This window comes from Coenobita brevimanus, chromosome 71 (genome assembly GCF_032717465.1).
Source record: "Coenobita brevimanus isolate Jiangsu-jjx chromosome 71, ASM3271746v2, whole genome shotgun sequence".
Taxonomy (NCBI): Eukaryota; Metazoa; Arthropoda; class Malacostraca; order Decapoda; family Coenobitidae; genus Coenobita; species Coenobita brevimanus.
This window is the reverse complement of record NC_137024.1, coordinates 56,374,152-56,393,453: the sequence shown is the minus strand read 5'-3', so window position 1 is coordinate 56,393,453 and position 19,302 is coordinate 56,374,152. Positions and strand designations below refer to the sequence as shown.

The following is a 19,302-nucleotide window of genomic DNA, read 5'->3' as shown; positions in this document are numbered from 1 at the left end:
TGACATCATTTAGGCAGGAGGGGAAGAGGACGGTGGAGAAAAACTAGGAAGGGTTGGAAGGAATTGGGAGTGACCAGAAGAGAATGGAAATTGGGAAGAGAGAGAGAGAGAGAGAGAGAGAGAGAGAGAGAGAGACGTAAGCTGAGTTAGATATAATAAATACTGATGATGAGCTGAGTTAGATATAATAAATACTGATGATGATAATGATAACGATGATGTTGATGATGATGACGATGATTTCTAGTAACGCTATAAAAAAGACAAACCTAACAGATGACAACACAAAACAAGACGTGGAAGGAAGAATACACCGTCCTCCTGTCCAGCATCCACACCCCATCCACCACCAACACAGGGAAAGACGATGCAGATGGGGGATAAGGCCGAGTCCCATCACACCCCTACAAGGTGTGTCGGTCAGGAGGGGTCACGCTTAATTGTATAATGCATTGGTCTGATCGGGTAGAGGACGGTCTGCTGGGGTTCACCTTGTCTGGTCTAAGGGGTCATGTGTACAGGATTTGAAGGAGACGTGAAAGTGTCTAGACAGATGTGATATAACTTGAGCTGGAGTGAGGCGGCTTCAACATAAATAAAATGATATGAAAGTAAATTACTTGAACAGAGATGGTTTCCCGTTGCCCAACACTCGGCAAGCATTATAAAATTACCTGCCTTTTCTTTCCACAGAGTACGTTATTAGTCAGACGTCACCTATAGCTTGATATTCTCTATGTAGTTTCAGACTGGCTGGAACACTGACATCTTCCATGAGTATTTAATATGAAACGATATATCTGCTCCATTTCCTAGTGCTGTTTTGTAATATGTACCTCATAATCACAGTAAATTCTGTACTATGAGCTTAGACAAACTAGTAATATGTACATTAGCTGATTAACGCATATTATTACACTTTAAGAAAACGCGGAACAGTCTGCTAAGATCTTATGCAACATGATCTGCTTATTTGGCCAGGGGAGGTGTATTATATGACGTTAACATCGTATTAGAGATATTCAAACTCTCGTCTTTTTGAATATATTAAAGATACAGAAAAAATTATACATTGTAGGTAAAATATTTTGGGCCATCCATTTGCCTTCATATCAAGAATTATATAACAAAAAATCTATCAAGTCCAAGCTAAGAGGACGAGGCCAAGAACTACACCACAGGCTATTAAATTTTCTATAAATGATACAAGAAATTCACATGAAAAATTAAAAGGACACCCAGGTCAAACATCAGGTGTGAATAAGGCGTGAAGGGAACGAGATACATTGTTATGGAAAATCAGACGCGGCACAAAAAACTGGGGACCTTGAGAGAAAGCAGACATTCCTGGGAACTGAAGGTGAACGGGGGACCGGAAAGTGTGTGTGTGTGTGTGTGTGTGTGTGTGTGTGTGTGTGTGTGTGTGTGTGTGTGTGTGTGTGTGTGTGTGTGTGTGTGTGTGTGTGTGTGTGTGTGCGCGTGCGAGGAATATTGGTTATCTACATACTTCTCTGGTGAGGTGGGGAAAAAAAATCAGTTTACAGTTAAAGTCCGGATATATTTATGATGGCCGATTTTTTTTTTTTTTTTTTAGTATCGATCATGTATATTTTTAACGTGTGTTTGAGAAGCAATATTAAAAACAGACGATTATCTTTTTATAGCAACGAAATCACGGACTCAGGAAGTGTTTTATATACGCCTGGTGTTTTTATTCTCGAGGTGAAACATTTAGTCAGTACCTCCTTCTCTCCGATGGCACATACTTTTCATTTTATTCTTGCTGCTACTAGACGATTTTTACTCGCCTTAGGATGGACTTCTGGTAGTAAAGGGGGTTTATATGTAACCAATTCAGTTCATAAAGCTTTTCCTCAGTTGAATAAAATCATCCGAAGACAGCAAGAAGAAAATACAAGTACTTTTTCGGACTGGAGGGGGTTCAGGATCTTCTCTGGGAAGGATGACTCACGGCAAAGAAGAGAGGGAGGATTTTTGGGGGGGTCTAGAGCTGAACGCCTTCATTTATCATATCACAGTTTTTTTCCATTTACCTAATTATCTACAATCTTCTTGGGGAATGGAAGAAGTTTTTGTTATATGTGAACGTACTAATTTGCAGTTCTCAGGGAAATGAAGCTTTATTATGATTATGTGAACGTATTACTCTGCAAACTAGGAGCCAGTATAATTAATCTGTTGCTACATAACAAACGCGATACTTATCCTTAACTATGGGCGTCACCGAATACAATGGACAGTCAGTGCAAAAAGTTCGTCTACTATTCCACCTCTTCTAGTTTTCATTTTCCCCTGCTGTCTAGTATTCCCAAACTGAGAGAGGCTTGGTAAATTTCTCAGCTTACTGATGGTCCTCTAAAGATGCAACAGGGAGGAAAGCGACTGGTTACGATAGTTCTAAGTGTGAAGCTGACGCAGTGGAGTAATAGGCGAACTTTTGTCCCCCCCAGCGAAAGCAAGGAAGGCAGAAGGGGGCTCTATATAACTTGTAGCGAGGACAAAAAGCTGTCTGCGGTGCTAGTGAAGGTCTCGGTGAGGGTTCTGCCGCGGAGTTATATAAAGACCTACGGGTGGGCCAGGCGGCGTTTATAACTGGGTTAGGGAGGTGGAAGGCCCCTGGGGATGAGGAACTACGGGGCCTGGGTTCGTAACTATCGCGAATCTTAAATATTTCTTAGGACAAACAGGTCTTTATAACAGTGAAGTGCCACCCGAAATCATATTATTTTTAGCATTTTCCAATTTTCACTCTGATTTGGTTGTGAAGTATTTGGTAGCTGTATTAGGAAAGACGAAAGAATACACAAATAATCTTAAGCACAGATGAAGCTTAGGAGAGTTTATGAATACTGTCCAGCAAGCAACTTTCGCTCCTCTGGCATCGAAGTGGGGTCGGGGGGTACAGACGAGGCGGGGTGATTGCCGATGGTGGGATGGGGTTGTGATGGGGGGAAAGGGAAGGGGGAAGAGGAGGGAGAGGGGGAAAGAGGAGGGGAAGGATACATGGAAGAGGGATGGGTAGGAGGAGGGGGAGAAGGAGGAGAGGTAGGAGGGGAAGGATTCATGGGAGGTGGAGGGGTAGTTGCACGGGAGGGAGCAGACAGCGTGGCCTGGGGCAGTTGAGTAATAAGGGATAATGTGGGGTAGATTTGAAAGGGAAAGGTGCAGGGAGGGGATGTGTTGGATGAAGACAGGGATGGGGAGAGGATAGAGGTTTGATGATGGAGAGGATGGAAGGTGGAAGACTGAGAGGATGGAGAGAGGACCTGAACGTAGAGAGCGGTTTGATGATGGAGAAGAGAGGTAGAGGATCGAGAGGATGACGTGAGGGACAGGGAGAGAAAGGGGTTTGATGATGGAGAAGAAGAAAGGTGGGGGATGAGGAAGATAAAGAGAGGGATTGGGAGAGGAGTGGGATTTGTTGATGTAGATGCAAGAATGAAGGGGAAGGAGGGAAGAGGGGGTCGAGGGAAGGACTAACAAGGACGGAGGGGAAGGTGAGAAAGGTGGTGACGGGAAGAATAAAGACTTAGATGATGTAAAAGAAACAAGAATGGACAGGAATTAAGAAGTGGTGAGACGCAGGGAACACTATAAAGAGAAGGGAAAGAGAGAGAGAGAGAGAGAGAGAGAGAGAGAGAGAGAGAGAGAGAGAGAGAGAGAGAGAGAGAGAGAGAGAGAGAGCACCTGTGTTATCGAGATTGTGGGAGAGAAGAGCGCACACACACACACACACACACACACACACACACACACACACACACAGGGACTATCTTATGCAACAGTTCACCTACAATCCCTCGCCAGCAATTGAGTCCTCCCTTCCGTATATCTCATTCCTCCCCGAACGTCAGAGTGTATCCCTCCTTCTCATACTCTTCTGCTTGAGCTTCATATTGAGGTTCCATAAAGGTATTTCACGTAGCACCTTTCATCGCCACAACCAGAAGGGAAATGTTGGCGACCTTTTTACAACATGATCCTACCTAATTTTGCAAGGCTTAAACATCTGTCATTTTCCACAGTTTAAATACAAATTCCTAAATAACTTGTTAGCATTCAGTACTGATGTTACTTTCCCGTCTTACCAAAAGGGGAAGAGGCGATTAAGCTGATGAGAAAACTGGCTAATTATAGTGGAACGAAGTGTGACGGAGCAAGCGAAAAGGTATGGTGGTGGTGGTGGTGGTGGTGGTGGTGGTGTAAAATTTAGTATAGAAGGTGGTGGTGGTGGTGGTGAAGGTTAGGTTTTGTAGTGGTAGTGGTGGTGGTAAGGTTTGCTGATGGTGCTGTGATGAAGGTAGTGCGCTTTGAATGTGGTGATGGTGGTGGTGGTGGTGGTGGTACAGGGCTAGCTGGAGTGAGGGTAAAATCTTGTAGTAGTGGTGGTGGTCGTTAGCGTTTGGTTTGATAGTGATGGCGGTGGTGATAGTGGTGGTAGTGGTGATGGTTAAAGTGGTAGTGGCGGTGGTAGTGTGAGTCAGGATTGGTGGAGCACAGAAGTGGAGATAAAGGCATGAGTTACTGGTAATGAAAGCATCGTCTGGAATTGGTGATGAGGAAGGTGTGGTGGCTGGAATGTATGTTGATGAGGATATGGGATGGTGCTGGTGAGGGAAAAGCTAGGCAGGGTAAAATAGGATAGTAGTGGTGGTGATGGGGGTTGAGACTAGCAAGGGATAATGTACTGTATATTTTAGTTAACATAAGAGTTAGTGGAGATGAGGGCTGGTGGAGATGAGGGTTGGTAGAAATGAAGCCAGTGGAGAGATGATGGCTGGTGGAGATGGTGGCTGGTAGAGGTGAGAGTTGGTGGAAATGAGGGTTGGTGAAGATGAGAACAGTGAAAATGAAGGATGGTGGAGATGACAGCTGTGGAAATGAAGGATGGTGGCGATGAGGGCTGGTGGAGATGAGAGCTGGTAGTGAACAGTGGTAGAGCAGCTGGTGAAGAGGATGAAGCTGTGGCGATAGGAAGGATAGGTGGTTTGTGAAAAATTGTGAGGACGAGGGTGGTGGTGTGCTCGGGAGGGTTAAGTCTGGTGGTGGCCTTACACAACACCAATTACACCAGCCCGGAAGTCAGGAATGTTGGTGATGAGGGTGATGGTGGTAATGGTGGTGATGGTGGTGGCAGGAGTAAAGTGGCAATAGGAATGGTCATAGCAATGATGGTATTAGCAGTGTGGTGTAAGTAGCAATAATAGTAGAGCACGAGTGGCTGTAGTTGTAGTAGTAGTGGAGGTATCAGTAGTAGTGGTGTAGGAGGCGAGGTAAAGACAAGGGCAAGAGTAAGACGGGAGGGAAAGGCTTGAAGGCTGGGCGGGGAGACGGGCCTTAAGACTTACGACACACACCCCTCTTTACCTTTCTTCGCTGGCTTTCTCCTCCCCCCACATCTCTCTCTCTCTCTCTCTCTCTCTCTCTCTTGCTTCATGATCAAAATATTTCCCGCCTAAAGAGGAATTTAGAAGCAAGGAGCAAGCACCATGGTAGTTACACACACACAAAAAAGAGAGGAAAAAAAAGAAAAAGAAAACGGGGACTTTGAGACTCAGTGGAGACTTCGTTGCACCTCTTTTTCAGCGATTTATTTTGCATATTACACCTTCCTTAAAGTCTCTTATGAATAACTGAGATAAACTGCGCCGATACTGGAAACATACTGTACATGGCGTACAGTATAAATGGATTACAAAGTCTCCTACCTCACCTCGAAAACGAATCTTTGAGCTGTAACTTACGTGTGTAGTCGAGTAGCACTTGAGGTCCATGAGATACACTTTCAAGATAGGGAGGCAGGACTGCAAGGGATGGCGTGGAAGAGAGGCGTTAAGTAGAAGAGGGTGTGAGAGGTGGGTGAAGATATGGACTGTGGCGTTGGGTGGGGATTGAAGGGAAAGATTAAGTGGGAGATAAAGGCACTGATTACAAGGAACACATGGGCGAGTCTTTTATTTCAATTTCCCCTGACCCATGTCCGTGTAGATCTCATGGATTGCTGGTGTTTGAGTCCCTTTTTTCTGATATTTATGGTACTTGTTTGATATACATGCGTTGAGTGGCTGCTTGGTTCATGGAGGGGAGAGGTGGTCTGGGTTGTGATAGGGAGGCTGTAGATAATGATCGGTAGAGGAAATGTGTTACTTTTTCCGGTGTTAAGCCAACTCTTGTGTATAAAGACAAGTTTTTGATACCTACATCTCTTGAGGTATGTATGTAAGTATGTGTGGTGTTATACTGAAGCAGGTACGCGGCACAATGATGTCTGTAATATAAAAATAAGAAAGAGTAATCACAGTTTTCATGAGTGTGCAATAGCATAAACCTCTGAGGAAGTGTTCTGGCCGGTACTTGGGGGGATGAAGCCACCACGTCCCCTAAAGAGTAAGTACCAGCGAGTGTAGGGAGAGAATGAGCAACGTCTGAAGATCCCTTGCGAATGACCTTGCAACATTCCATTAAATCGAATTATAGAGTTGTAGGCCATGTTATCCCTGCCGTCTATAATCCTCCTTGAACTGCAGGGATAACAGGTTCAAAGATACTTAAAGCGACAAGGGCTGACCATGAGGGAGTATATCGTTCTTATTCACATCGATGCCATCCTTAAAGACCTCCTTGTACAGCATCAAAGAAACCGATCAGGAGATGAGAAGGTGAGTAATGTGGCAAAGGAAAGGTATTGCAAGGTATGGGGAGGGGATTACGGAGTCGCAAGGACAGAGAGAGAGAGAGAGAGAGAGAGAGAGAGAGAGAGAGAGAGAGAGAGAGAGATGGGAGGCAGTGGTTTCGCCAGGTTATATCGGAACGTCTGTGAAATACCGCTGGAGTCAAAAGGTGTGTCGGAGAGTCATTGCTGGTGGAAGTTCCGTACCTCTATTACCACATGTGACAACTTTTGAACCAGACCATCCCTCCATCTGGCGTAACAATATTGACCCCGACTGTACCTCCATCTGCCACAACTTTCGCCCCCGACTGTGTGGTGAGGGAGCAGGGATGGTGTTGAAAGCGTCTAGCCAGGACAGGGTGGGCTAGGCAGGGACAGGGTGGTTGGGGCATAAAGCAGGAGTGGGTGGTAGTTTAGGAGGGTGGAAGAGACAGCGGTGGTTGTATTTATAAAGGATCCTAACCAAGTCTTTATAACAGTTAAATACCATCACATTCTTTTTTTTTTTTTTTTTTTTTTAGTATAATGTCGATTTAACTTATAAATCTGATTGTGAATTTTTTGGTAAAGGTATGGGAAAAGGCAAGAATTTGTATGTATGTATGTATGTATGTATGTATGTAGCTGTCTATTTATTTATTTATTTATTTTACACACGCTCTCTGTTACCCGCTCCAGCAGGGGTAGCACTGGAACATAAGAGAAAGCAACGTCATTCGCTCACACTGTCTCTCAGCTGTCGTATTATAATTATCTCCAATAAACGAATTTTATACCATCCACGAGAAAGCCTACTGATTTATGGTTTACCCCAGTAGCATCACTGTAGCCATTTCAGTCCTAGGAATATTTTGTTCTTATTACTACAAGATTTTATTCAACTTAAACATGACCTTAAGTACAGTAGTGAAAGGGTTAATGAAGATTCGGGCTCGTGTTCTCGTCGGCGAGGAAGCTCCCTAACACCTTTTCCTTAGCGATTTGTTTTTAGATATGGCTCGTTAATATCCTTTTGTACACTATTTACGCTATGGTGCTAATGGAAGTATATATGTACCAGAAGACACTAAGTTGCAATAAACAAAATAAATCGTTTAGGAAAAGGTGTTAGGGCTGAATAACAGTCTAGAAAAAGCAAGAGAGAGAAAGATTCCAAGACGTTTGTGCAGAGAGGGACTGAAATATCACTGACAAAGAGTTCTAGACATAATGAAGCTTAGGAGAGAATAGAGGTACAAACTAGAAAACATCTTATACTCTGGGGGGGTCCTCTTCCTCTCCCCGCCCCCCCCTCTTTCCCCCGCCTGATATTCGCGTCAAGGTCAACACTCCCCTCTCCTCCCCTTCCCTCTCCCCCTCTCTCCCCACTCTTACTTTCACGCCGACCATGTGACAGACTAGCAATTCAGGGTGTAAGGAGTGAGGTGGGACCCTTATATTGGTGGGGGTGAACGGTGTAATAAAAATATGCGGTTTTATTATTTTTTTAAGTGTAAAGAAATTATATGGCTTACCCCTCAAAGACCTCTTGCTTCTCTCTTTTTTTTACTGAGAGAGAGAGAGAGAGAGAGAGAGTTGACCAGCCACTGTTACGATGATAATCAATAAGAATGTTGGAAAGTTCGAACAGCGTCAAACTTAAAGATAAATATAAATGTTCCGCAACTCTCAAGTCCTCATACTCCAAAACCCGCCACAATTTCAACCACATATTCCTCTGAAAGACAGTATATATTCAAATCACGTTAAAATACAGAGCGCTCTGGTGTCGCGGCATAATTGATGGGGAGAACTGAGAGTAAAATAGCCCTCTGATGGTCGAGACAACTCTAGTAGCCTATTCCAGCTAACGCCCACTCTTTTATTCATCTGAGAGTGAGTCATGGAAGCTTGTGAGTGGTAAGAGAATAATTAATCGAGTCTGTCTACTAAATTGGAATAAAAATGTGTAATTATCCAGGAATAAATGGTGATACTAAAAAGAATAAGAGAGAAAGGAGGGCTGATCAGATTTATTACTATTACACAAGACGTTAGGAGTTACAGAGACAAACTTACTGAATATCTGATGCAGCAGGTTATAATTATGAAAGTTGGAGTTTTTTATCACGATATGTTCTGACCTCTACTAAGTATGGCATGACCTACCATTGAATCGACATTTTCTTGTAATTTATAAAACGACGATTGGCTGGATATTAAGTAGCCTGGGCATACGGCTGGGATGAAAAAATGTCGTTTGGTGAGAGGACTAGGGAGGTGGGGAAACGATATGATGACGGCTGTAGTGAGAGGGTGGAATAGAGCGAGGGGGTCGTGCTGGGGTGGGGTATTGTCAGAGGGTGGGAGTCGTGGATGGAGAGGGGATACCAAGGAAGAGGGGTGAGGGAGAGACGAACAAAATGGAGATAGCAGAGGCAAAGTGACTGCGTGTTTTATCAGAACAGGTTACACAAACGTGGAAAGTTATTGCAACATAAAAACTGAATAGCAAAAACCTTTGTACTCTCTCAGTTTATGCTTATGTACCATAGTTTATAAACCAATGTAACTACAGCTCAGACGTCTGGAGGTATTCTTTAGTACAACTTACAAGATGAGTAGCCTACACACACACACACACACACACACACACACACACACGTCAAACAAAACTACTGCCATCCCCCATCCACTATCCGATTCCCAGCCTCTCCACATTGTGAAAGAAAAATTTTAAAGCCACCTGTTAATGGCGTGTGATACCAGGGCAATGTCACACCTCCCTTGAATCTGGGTGTACAATGTAAGGAATGAGCAGGGTAGATGAAATGGGCAAGACGGATGTGGAGAAGGGTAATAAAAGCCAGATAAAGAAGAGAGGAAAAGGCAGACGAGAATGAAGTGAGGAGATATGGGGAAAAATGGATAAAAGAGTGAGAAAAAAAAGATGAGAAGATGTGTATATTTGTAAGATGAGGACGAACGATGGTCAAGGATGCATTTTCTTTACCTAAGATTGGGCATAAAGGAAAACGGTAGTAAACATAAGAATTTCATAGGCAGCTAAAGTAAAATCTCAGCTGCACACACAACCCCCAGTCTCCAAGAACCAAGAACCAACCCCACTTTCACCCGCTGTTGTGCTGTGTCCGTCATCCACATTCTCCTGGAGTGCGGCTACTTGGAGGAAGTCACTAAACAGCCGCCAGTAAAACCCTCTATGCTATGTAACACTCCCATGGCTGAATCAATCTCCCACCACATCGTCACCTTACCCACTGTTCCCCCCTTTTAGACCCCATGGCTTAGTTTTCTGCTTCGTGTGCCTCCTTTATTACAAACACTCAAGATCTGTGGGCTACTCTTTTTCTCTGTCCCCATTTCCTCACTTTTCGATTTTGTGTTACAGGGATATTTTCTTATGCTTTCTTGACAAACTCTAGAATACGTATATTAGTGCAATAGACTGTGTGTGTGTGTGTGTGTGTGTGTGTGTGTGTGTGTGTGTGGTGTACTTCTTCAGTGCTTTAAATTTTCCCCCATATATTCCCCAGAGTATCGGGTTTGTACTGAATGGCAAATAATAAGAATTTTAAAAATCTGAATGCTTAATAAAGAACCCCCCCCCGCGAAAAAAAAAAAAACTGTAGCATCCTCTTCCTTTATGCTGATATCCACAAGCCAAAGGAAACACGAAATATCCCGAGCGTTTTCGTGTATCCTTCAGGGAAAGCGCTCGGGATATTTCGTGTTTCCTTTTCCTTGTGGATATCGGCATATCTATGAAGCATGTGTTATTAAGTGATCTAACTGCGTATATATATGCTTTTCTAGGTAGCATCTTTAAGAACAACTATGGTAATGGAAGGTATACAGGTACTCATTCAGTTTCCTTTCCTAACTATGGGTTATAATTCTAAGTGGCACAGGAAGCTGGCAGTAACACTCCCTTAGCAACTTATTTTGCATATTACACCTTAACATTCTTTTATATGCTGTTTAGGTCGCTTTAACATCGACCTAATATGCATCGAGAAATTTTATCCATTCATCTATCTATCTGCATCTATCTACAGTATATTTCTTTGTACAGCCAAAAACCCTAACCTCGAAAAGGGTGGCAAGAGACGAATCGCGTCCATGCCATTCTGCCCTGCCCCATCAGGCTGCCCCTTCTCCAACTCAGCCCCCCTCTCACATACCTCTCCCCCCCACCATCCTTCTACAATATACAAAATGATGAAGAGGCAGAATTAGCAGAATAAATCGCTGACGAATACGTGTTACGAATCCCCCAGACCACTTAAATACGTCCCAGTGGTGGACTCTGAGTTCCTGTACAATAATTTACCCAATAGTTCCTGCACAAAACTGAACAACACTAATTTATTCCTTCAATCTGGTGACCTGTTTTTGTTCATTTATTCTTGCTACCTACAGACGATTTTATTCAGCTTTTGAGACACCTCTTGTATGAAGGTTGTATTTAACCTCCCCAGTTCGAAAAATCCCTCCATAGCTGAATAAAATCGTCTGGAGATGGAAAAGTGCGATATCGAATTGAAGGGGTAACTATAACACTTACTGTACTTTTATGATGGAAACATGGAGATAAAAGATAGCGACTATTTCAGGGTAATCATTGATAATACAGACAATACAGATCACTACAGACGAACTTTATTTCCAAAACAGTTATCAATTTAATCTCTTCTCTCTCTCTTTCTCACACACACATTCACACACACACATATACTCAAACACACCAACACTAAAGATCACACACACACACACACACACACACACACACACACACTGAAAACATTCTCTCTCCCTCTCTCATACACACACACACACACACACACACTGAAAACATTCTCTCTCCCTCTCTCATACACACACACACACACACATACATAGCCTCACCAGCGCCACGTCACAGAGAAGTGAGTGCCATGAAGAAAAAAAAAAAATCTTGTCCACAGAACCTTACCATTGCACCAAGGAGACGCATCAAACACTGTCTTCGGTCTAATCTTAATCTGGGCAAAATCGTCTGACAGTAACAAGTTAAAAAGAAAAGAATGAAAGAGAAAAAACGTCAATTAATGTATGCCGCAAGTCAAGCCTCTGTAGTTATGCATTAATTTATCAGTAATTGGAAGTCTTGACCCAGGTATAAAGCGATGTTTTATATCTTTCCATATTCCTTGAACCTGAAGAAGTTGGTGCTGGAGAGCTTTTAGGGAGCCAAATTTACCTCCCTTGAGCCCGTATCTTCATCGGTAAAGAAGGCTCCCTGCACCTCTTTCTTACCGATTTATTTCTGCATCTGACATGTTAATATATTCCTGAATGTTCTTTATTCAATCTGTGTTTACAATGGAAAGACATAACATACAAGATCATAGTAAACTGCACTCTATAAAATAATTCGCAAAGGAAAAGGTGTTATGATGCCTCCATAGCTCAGGAGATACAAGGCTCTTGGCGTGGACAGTGTTCATTTTAGAGTGGCTCCTCCTCATACTCGGGGAACCTGAAGAATTCGGCGTTGGAGAGTTCATAGAGTGTCCGGGCCTGGTCACAAGGGAATGCAACGTCTTTGTGGGCACAGGTGAGAGAGTCCTGGCTGAAGAGGGTTTCATTTCCGCAGGCGAAGGTGAAGTGGGCCGTCTCAATCAGCGCCCCGATTTCGTCTGCCACGGGGAAGCAGACGTGGAAGAGCTGGCAGTTGTTGTCGGTGTCCGCGTAGTAGCCGTAGGGGAGGTTGTCACAGGAGAAGGTAGTCTGGATGGGCGCGGAGAGGTAGGGCTCTATATCAGCTGGCAGTATGTAGGCCATGCGAGCAGCCGCCAGGGAGGAAAGGGCCAACAGGACCAAGGGGGCGACTAGACGTTGAGCCATTCTGCTGGGATGGACAGGATGAGTAATGAGGGGAAGCATGAATGACTAGGGATGGAGGGAAGGCTAAAGGATGAGAGAATTAGGAACGAGGTAAGTTGAGATGAGTTGACAACGGATGAGGATGATTAATGGATGGATAGGTTGGATGATGAATGGTGAGGGGAAAGTTGAACGACTGCGGATGAGAGGAAGGATAAAACTAATAATCTGAGACGAAGGGAAAGTTATGAGAGATGAAGTGATCAGGGATAAGGGCAGGACCCGGATCAAAATGGCAGCTAGACTAGATGGAGGAATAGCTGGGGGATTATGAACAGAAAGTAATAAGCCAGCCTGAAATCCCTTCACTTCCTCTTAATCAGGCTACCATTAGGCGATTTTCATTTCAACTCACGAAGCACCCCTAGTAGTAAAGGGGTTAATGAAGCCTATTACTAGCTCTTCCATTTCGAAAACTCTCCCCCATAGCTAACAAAAAATCGTCTGGAAAGAGCATGAATAAAATGATTAAGTCCTCATGTTCAAGGGGTTGAAGATGGTAATTCAGAGAGGAAATAATAATGTTAATAAATATCAATCAATCAATAAATAAATGGATAAATAAAACTTAATCGTTTGTGCTTCAGTAGGTGTTTAGTAAAGAAATTCCCTAAATGCCAAGACGAAATGAATGACAAAATGAAAGTGAAACGGGGAAAAGAATACGCTGTAGAATATTCACAAACACACATTTCACAGTGGCTTAAAAATCATAGCTGTAAAAGTGTGTAAGTAACCATCCTATCTACCAGACGAAAAATGGCCGATGATGATGATGATGAACAGAGAGAGAGAGAGAGAGAGAGAGAGAGAGACGAACATTACCCCCCTGGAACGTGACAAAATGGCGATGAATAATTTTTACCTCCCTCCCTCCCACTCCCCCCCCTCTCTCTCTCTCTCTCTCTCTCTCTCTCTCTGGTAAAGAAGATGCTGACCCCCCTGACCCCACACTGTAAGGGGTCAAGAGGGAGGGCAGGGGTCAGAGGTCAGAGGTTAATATGGGGGGTGGGGGAGGTATGAGAAGGGAGGGAGGAGGGAGGGGATAAAAATGCTATCTTACTATCTCTAAATTCTCTCACGGTTCTTTATCTTTCCACGCTCCAACTCTCTCTCTCTCTCTCTCTCTCTCTCTGTATAACAGTCATTCAGCCTACCTTTTCCCTGTCTCATTTTGCTTTCACTCTTGCTTTCTCTTAACTAACTCTCTTTCTTCCATCCACTCCTTTTTTTCCCTCGCTTTCATTAGTTTACAATCTTTAGCATTTTTTAAACTTTTTGTTCTTTTCTTTCTCCCATTTTTCTAAGTATATTTTTTTCCAGCAACAATTAACTGACACACTCTCTCTCTCTCTCTCTCTCTCTCTCTCTCTCTCTCTCTCTCTCCGGTAATGCCATGCTAATGTTATTCCCACCCTCTCCACATACCACGAAAGGGAAGCTGTACAACACCATAGTTCCCCCAGAGACAAGAAAAAACTCTGAGTAGATTATGATGTTTTCTCGAAGGCCTTAACTTCGAGAGACATTCCTAAGATGAGTAAAATCGTCTGGAGATAACAAGAACGTAGGAGTTATGATTTCTTTCGTCTAACCTTACCCCATTCTACCTCTCTTCTATCCCATGCCTCACCTCACCCCCACCCATTTCATCTCTTCCAATTACCCCATTCTCACCCCACTTCACCCAACCACTCACTCCCACACCAAACCCGACCCTCTCCACCCCTCACCCCATCCCCCACCCCACCCACCCACTCACTCCCACACCCAACCCAACCCTACCACCCACTCACTCCCACACCCTACCCAACCCTCTCCACCCCTCACGCTACTCCCCCACCCATCACACCCCCACACCCCTCCCGATGATTGTGTGTGTGCGTGAGTGACCAGCATAAGGAGGAAGGGATGAAGAAGAGGACCACCATGGGAGACCAGAAGACCCTAAACCGTGAGACCCTTTGAGACCGCGGCACTCCAGTCATACAACTCAGGAACCTGGTCACTGGGGAGATGCTTATTTGGAGACCCTTTCAGACCACAACACTATGATCACAGAACCCTAACATTTCGGTCATTGGGGAGAGGTGCTTGAATATGTATTTTGAGACCTTCTGAGACCTCGACTCTCTAGCTAAGTAGTCTTTCCATTCCTGTTACTGGAAGGGGGAGTTTACTGCATTGTTACCATTGTTATTATTATTACTACTATTATAATTATTATTATCATTAATATCACTACGACTACCGGTACTGCTACTACTACTACTACTACTTCTACTACTACTACTTCTATTACCACCACCACTACCTCAACCAATACTAGCCCTCTACCACTACTACAATTACTACTACTACTACAACTACTAGTACTACTACCTCCACCATCATCACCACTATTACTACTACAACTACCACTACTACCATCACCATCACCACCACCATTACTATTACTACTACCGTACTACTACTACTACTACTACTGCTGCTGCTACTACTAACTGTACTACTACGATTCGGTCAGTGTAGGCGGGGGGCAGGAAGTGCTTGCTTAGAATTTCCAAACCGCTTCAGACCGCGACACTCCGACCACAGACCCTAACACTGTGGTCCTGGGGGGGGGGGGGAGTGTTTGCTTAGGATTATATGTGTCTTATTATGGAACACCGGTGTGGAGAGGAGGGAGGTCTAGAGCAAGCTGTCTACCAATGTTATTCTTGCTCCTCTCTCTCTCTCTCTCTCTCCCCGTGTGTGTGTGTGTGTGTGTGTGTGTGTGTGTGTGTGTGTGTGTGTGTGTGTGTGTGTGTGTGTGTGTGTGTGTGTGTGTGTGTGTGTGTGAAGACTTTATTCAGCAGATAGATATAATTAGACTGAAGCAGAGAATGACATAAAGACAGATACATCACCTTTCACAGAGAGAGAGTGCCAGTATCCCAGCAGATATAGGCCGAAGAGTGCAAGTATATAAGGCAGATAATATACAAGCAAATAAGGAGAGGCAAATACTTGACAAACAAAAACAAAAACAGATGCAAAAACAAACAAACATACAAATAAAGATATGCACAGAGACAGTCGTAGATAAACACGTAGATAACACACAGAAAGAAGAAAAAAGATAGATTAAAAGATATTTAAAGATATATAAAAAGAGATTCAAAGACAGATATAAAAAGACGGATAAAAAGATATATACAAAAAAGATATATATACAAAAGTGAGGATATAAATCAAGCCTTCCTCCCCCATGAACAGGAGGAACAACAACAAGAGGGTAAGAACGCGGCTGCTCCCATATACCTGGCAACTTACGACGCCAGGTAAAAAATAAACTAACAGGTAAAAAATGACCTCAGGGAATACAGGTATGCTAAGCGTGTGCGTGAGTGTATATGTGTGTGTGTGTGTGTGTGTGTGTGTGTGTGTGTGTGTGTGTGTGTGTGTGTGTGTGTGTGTGTGTGTGTGTGTGTGTGTGTGTAAGCGTTTTCATCCATGAATGTCAATTTGTGTGTTTGTATGTGCCTGTGTTTATATGGGAGTATTCGTATATATGTATGAATGCTGTGTGTGTGTGTGTGTGTGTGTGTGTGTGTGTGTGTGTGTGTGTGTGTGTGTGTGTGTGTGTGTGTGTAGGGGCGGTGACCACAAAACCTTCCCACACGCTGAGACTGGCGTTAGGGCTAGTGCATCCCCCCCTCCTCTCTCGCTCTCTCTCTCTCTCTCTCTCTCTCTCTCTCTCTCTGCCTTCACTAGGCCGCCCTCTTCCGGTCCGTCATGGGGGATAAGAATGGATAGCGCCGGCATGTGGCTATGGACGGGTTAAGTAGGGATGATTAGTGGAGCGAAGGACTTGATGAATAGTGATTTAGCGCATGATGATGATGATGACGATGATGATGATGATGATGATGACAATGATGATGATTCAGTTCACAAAGGAAGTTCATGGATAACGTATTGTATGGATGTATTACTGGGAAGGGGGAGTGGTTTGTACACCTGAATAAAGGAAGAGATGCTTGGAAGTATGATACAGACACATGATATAGACAGGTGTTTTATTGGTGCATACAGCTGAGTCCGTCTATGGTATCAAGTAAAAAATGAAGTCAAACGGATATACAGTAAACATATGGTGCACAAAATCCAGCTAGACTGTTGACCTTTATAGAATAAAAAGAAAGGCGGAAATAAAATGTTTGTCTCTGCAAAGTTAATAAAATTTTATAACAAAAATAACAACTAATGATATATATATATATATATATATATATATATATATATATATATATATATATATATATATATATATATATATATACACACACACACATAATGTATGTGTATACATTTTTTACTGCACATTACTGTAAAATGTTCTGCATTTCTCGGCAACAGTAAGTGCTGCAACAATAAGTGATTTACGAAACACCAGCGGAAGTAAAATGCATGTTATGAATATAAGTGACTTCAAGATCGAAATGGAGATACAGTGATCGGAATATTATTTCCATGCAATCTACATCATTCTGAAGTGGTCGCCGCGTGGGTAAGGACCGTCATAGTAAGGTAGGTGGCCTTGGTCATAGACGGTCGCACAAGCCGAACCAGAAAGGAAGCTCAGAGATCACAGAGACGCTGCGCCCGAAATTTGACCTTGCTCTTTAATTAGTCTGTACCAAAATCGAATAATTCCTTCTCAGTCCCGCGCACACTGATATGTGTCAAGTGTGACCCAGATCCGATCATGCATTTATGAGAACGACGCACCCTCACCGCTGACCCTGACCCATGACCTCTGACTGACCTGCACCAAAAGCGAACATTACTTTTTTCTTTTTTGCATAGAACATATACATACATACATATACACACATACATACATACGTGCATACATACATACACACAAACCCGATAATACATATAGATACATGCATATAAACCAACAAAACCACCACAAACACGCTTCCTGAGTGTCTAATTAGCACAAGACGTTGAAACAGCAGGTGTGAGGGTCATAGTGAAAGGGAGGCCATGGAAAGCATAAAAGAACAGTTTACATACTCGCTAAAATAAGCAACACGTACACCGTGACGCACAGCTGAAGCCAGAGTTATGACCTTGGTGGCCGAGAGCTGTTGTTGCATGCAGTGGGTTTGCCTCTGCGTCATTTGTATTCATGCCTAGTATACTCATCGCTTTATTCTATTTACATTTTACAAGACGACCACGAAAAGTATGGTTTCTGCACAATGATTCTGAAAACTGTACTGGTTGATATTATACCGAAATTCCAGTCATCCCTTTGATTGGTAGACTGGTGGTTATTAAAACAGAATGCACCACGGATATTGTAAAGGTAAAGGAGCAGACACCATCGGGCGCTTAGCCGCAATGCTCGTGACTAAGGCCTCAAAGCTTGTGGATTAAAGGCCGACGTCACAGGAAAAACTGTAACTGTTAAATGTGATCAACCTGTATCAGTTTGTAGTCAGCAACGATACAGTGAGGTCAGTCACTTTCGCGTACTCAGTTTTAACAGCACTGCCCACAGACTCCAGTCGAAGATAATTTCAAGCTACCTGGCAAAACTAAGGACATATGGTCGAATTCTCGTCGACTGAGCAAGCTCCCTATTACCTCTTCCAAAGATATTTATTTTTTGATCAGGCTGGTTTATATCCGTTTGTACGTTATTTATAAAGAATATGGTAATACTGGAAAGATTTATGTAACACAGAAGAGGACAATAAGGTGTAATAAACAAAATTAATCACTTAGGAAGGGGTGTTCAGGAGCTTTCTTAACCCACGAGCATGCGGACCACAGACTAATTCAAGCACTTTTAGCCCCTCCCAATCGCCACACAACGATGGTAACCAGTGCACGGGTCAGTTAAACAGTCTAATTAACACTCACATGACATGATACGATGGTTGGTGAAAGAAGCAACGATTAGTATTACTCACACTTGGGTAATGTGCTTTGTACAAACGAATAAAGTGCGGGGCAGAATTTCATAACACTCAGAGGACTTGTTAATTATGTTCACTTATGTATTTATCTTCAATATCGTCAACTACGCGAGTGTATGAAGGGATCAGAGCCAGCTTGCGTGGCTAGGTAAACATTGCACAACTCTCCATTATTCTTGTTGACAGAAGTGCATGCATGTCATCTTTCATCAAGGACTAAAGCTCGTCTAATATTTCTCCTACTTCTCACCTTCCTCTGCTGGCTGAATCTCCTACACTGATAGACTGTAGTTTCTTCTTCTGACCATTACGTGATTTTGTTTGATATGGCGCGTCTGGGAGGAAAGTGACGAACATGACCTAAAAGTGAAGTAGTCCTAACGCAATTTTCTGTCCCCAAGTGTACAGTTCTGGACATAAGTATCGATATTTCCCAGTACGATAAATACTGGGAAGATGAACAATGCCTTTTGAAACCCAGTAATACAACCTGACAGACTCATCAAAATGTTGTGTAGTTTTATAACTGTTCGAATCAAAAGTGGAAAGGTATTTTTGCTGACGACCGTACTTTACCTGTCCCAGTGCTTAAACACCACAAAAACCGAGTCCATTCCTGATACCACGACTTATTCCCTTTATTTCCTGTGACAATACACGAGTCACTCACGAAATACTCTATCATCCCATTTCTTTCTTTTC

The 19,302-nt window shown here is 43.2% G+C and overlaps 1 protein-coding gene across 1 annotated transcript; it reads right to left on the bottom strand.

Annotated features, from left to right (window-relative positions):
* Positions 1-12,128: 12,128 nt before the first annotated feature.
* On the bottom strand, positions 12,129-12,583 carry LOC145406656 (U-scoloptoxin(01)-Er1a-like). The gene has a single exon (XM_080277741.1). It carries the CDS (start codon positions 12,581-12,583, stop codon positions 12,185-12,187), a length of 399 nt encoding a protein of 132 aa, XP_080133867.1. The 3' UTR covers positions 12,129-12,184.
* Positions 12,584-19,302: the final 6,719 nt, after the last annotated feature.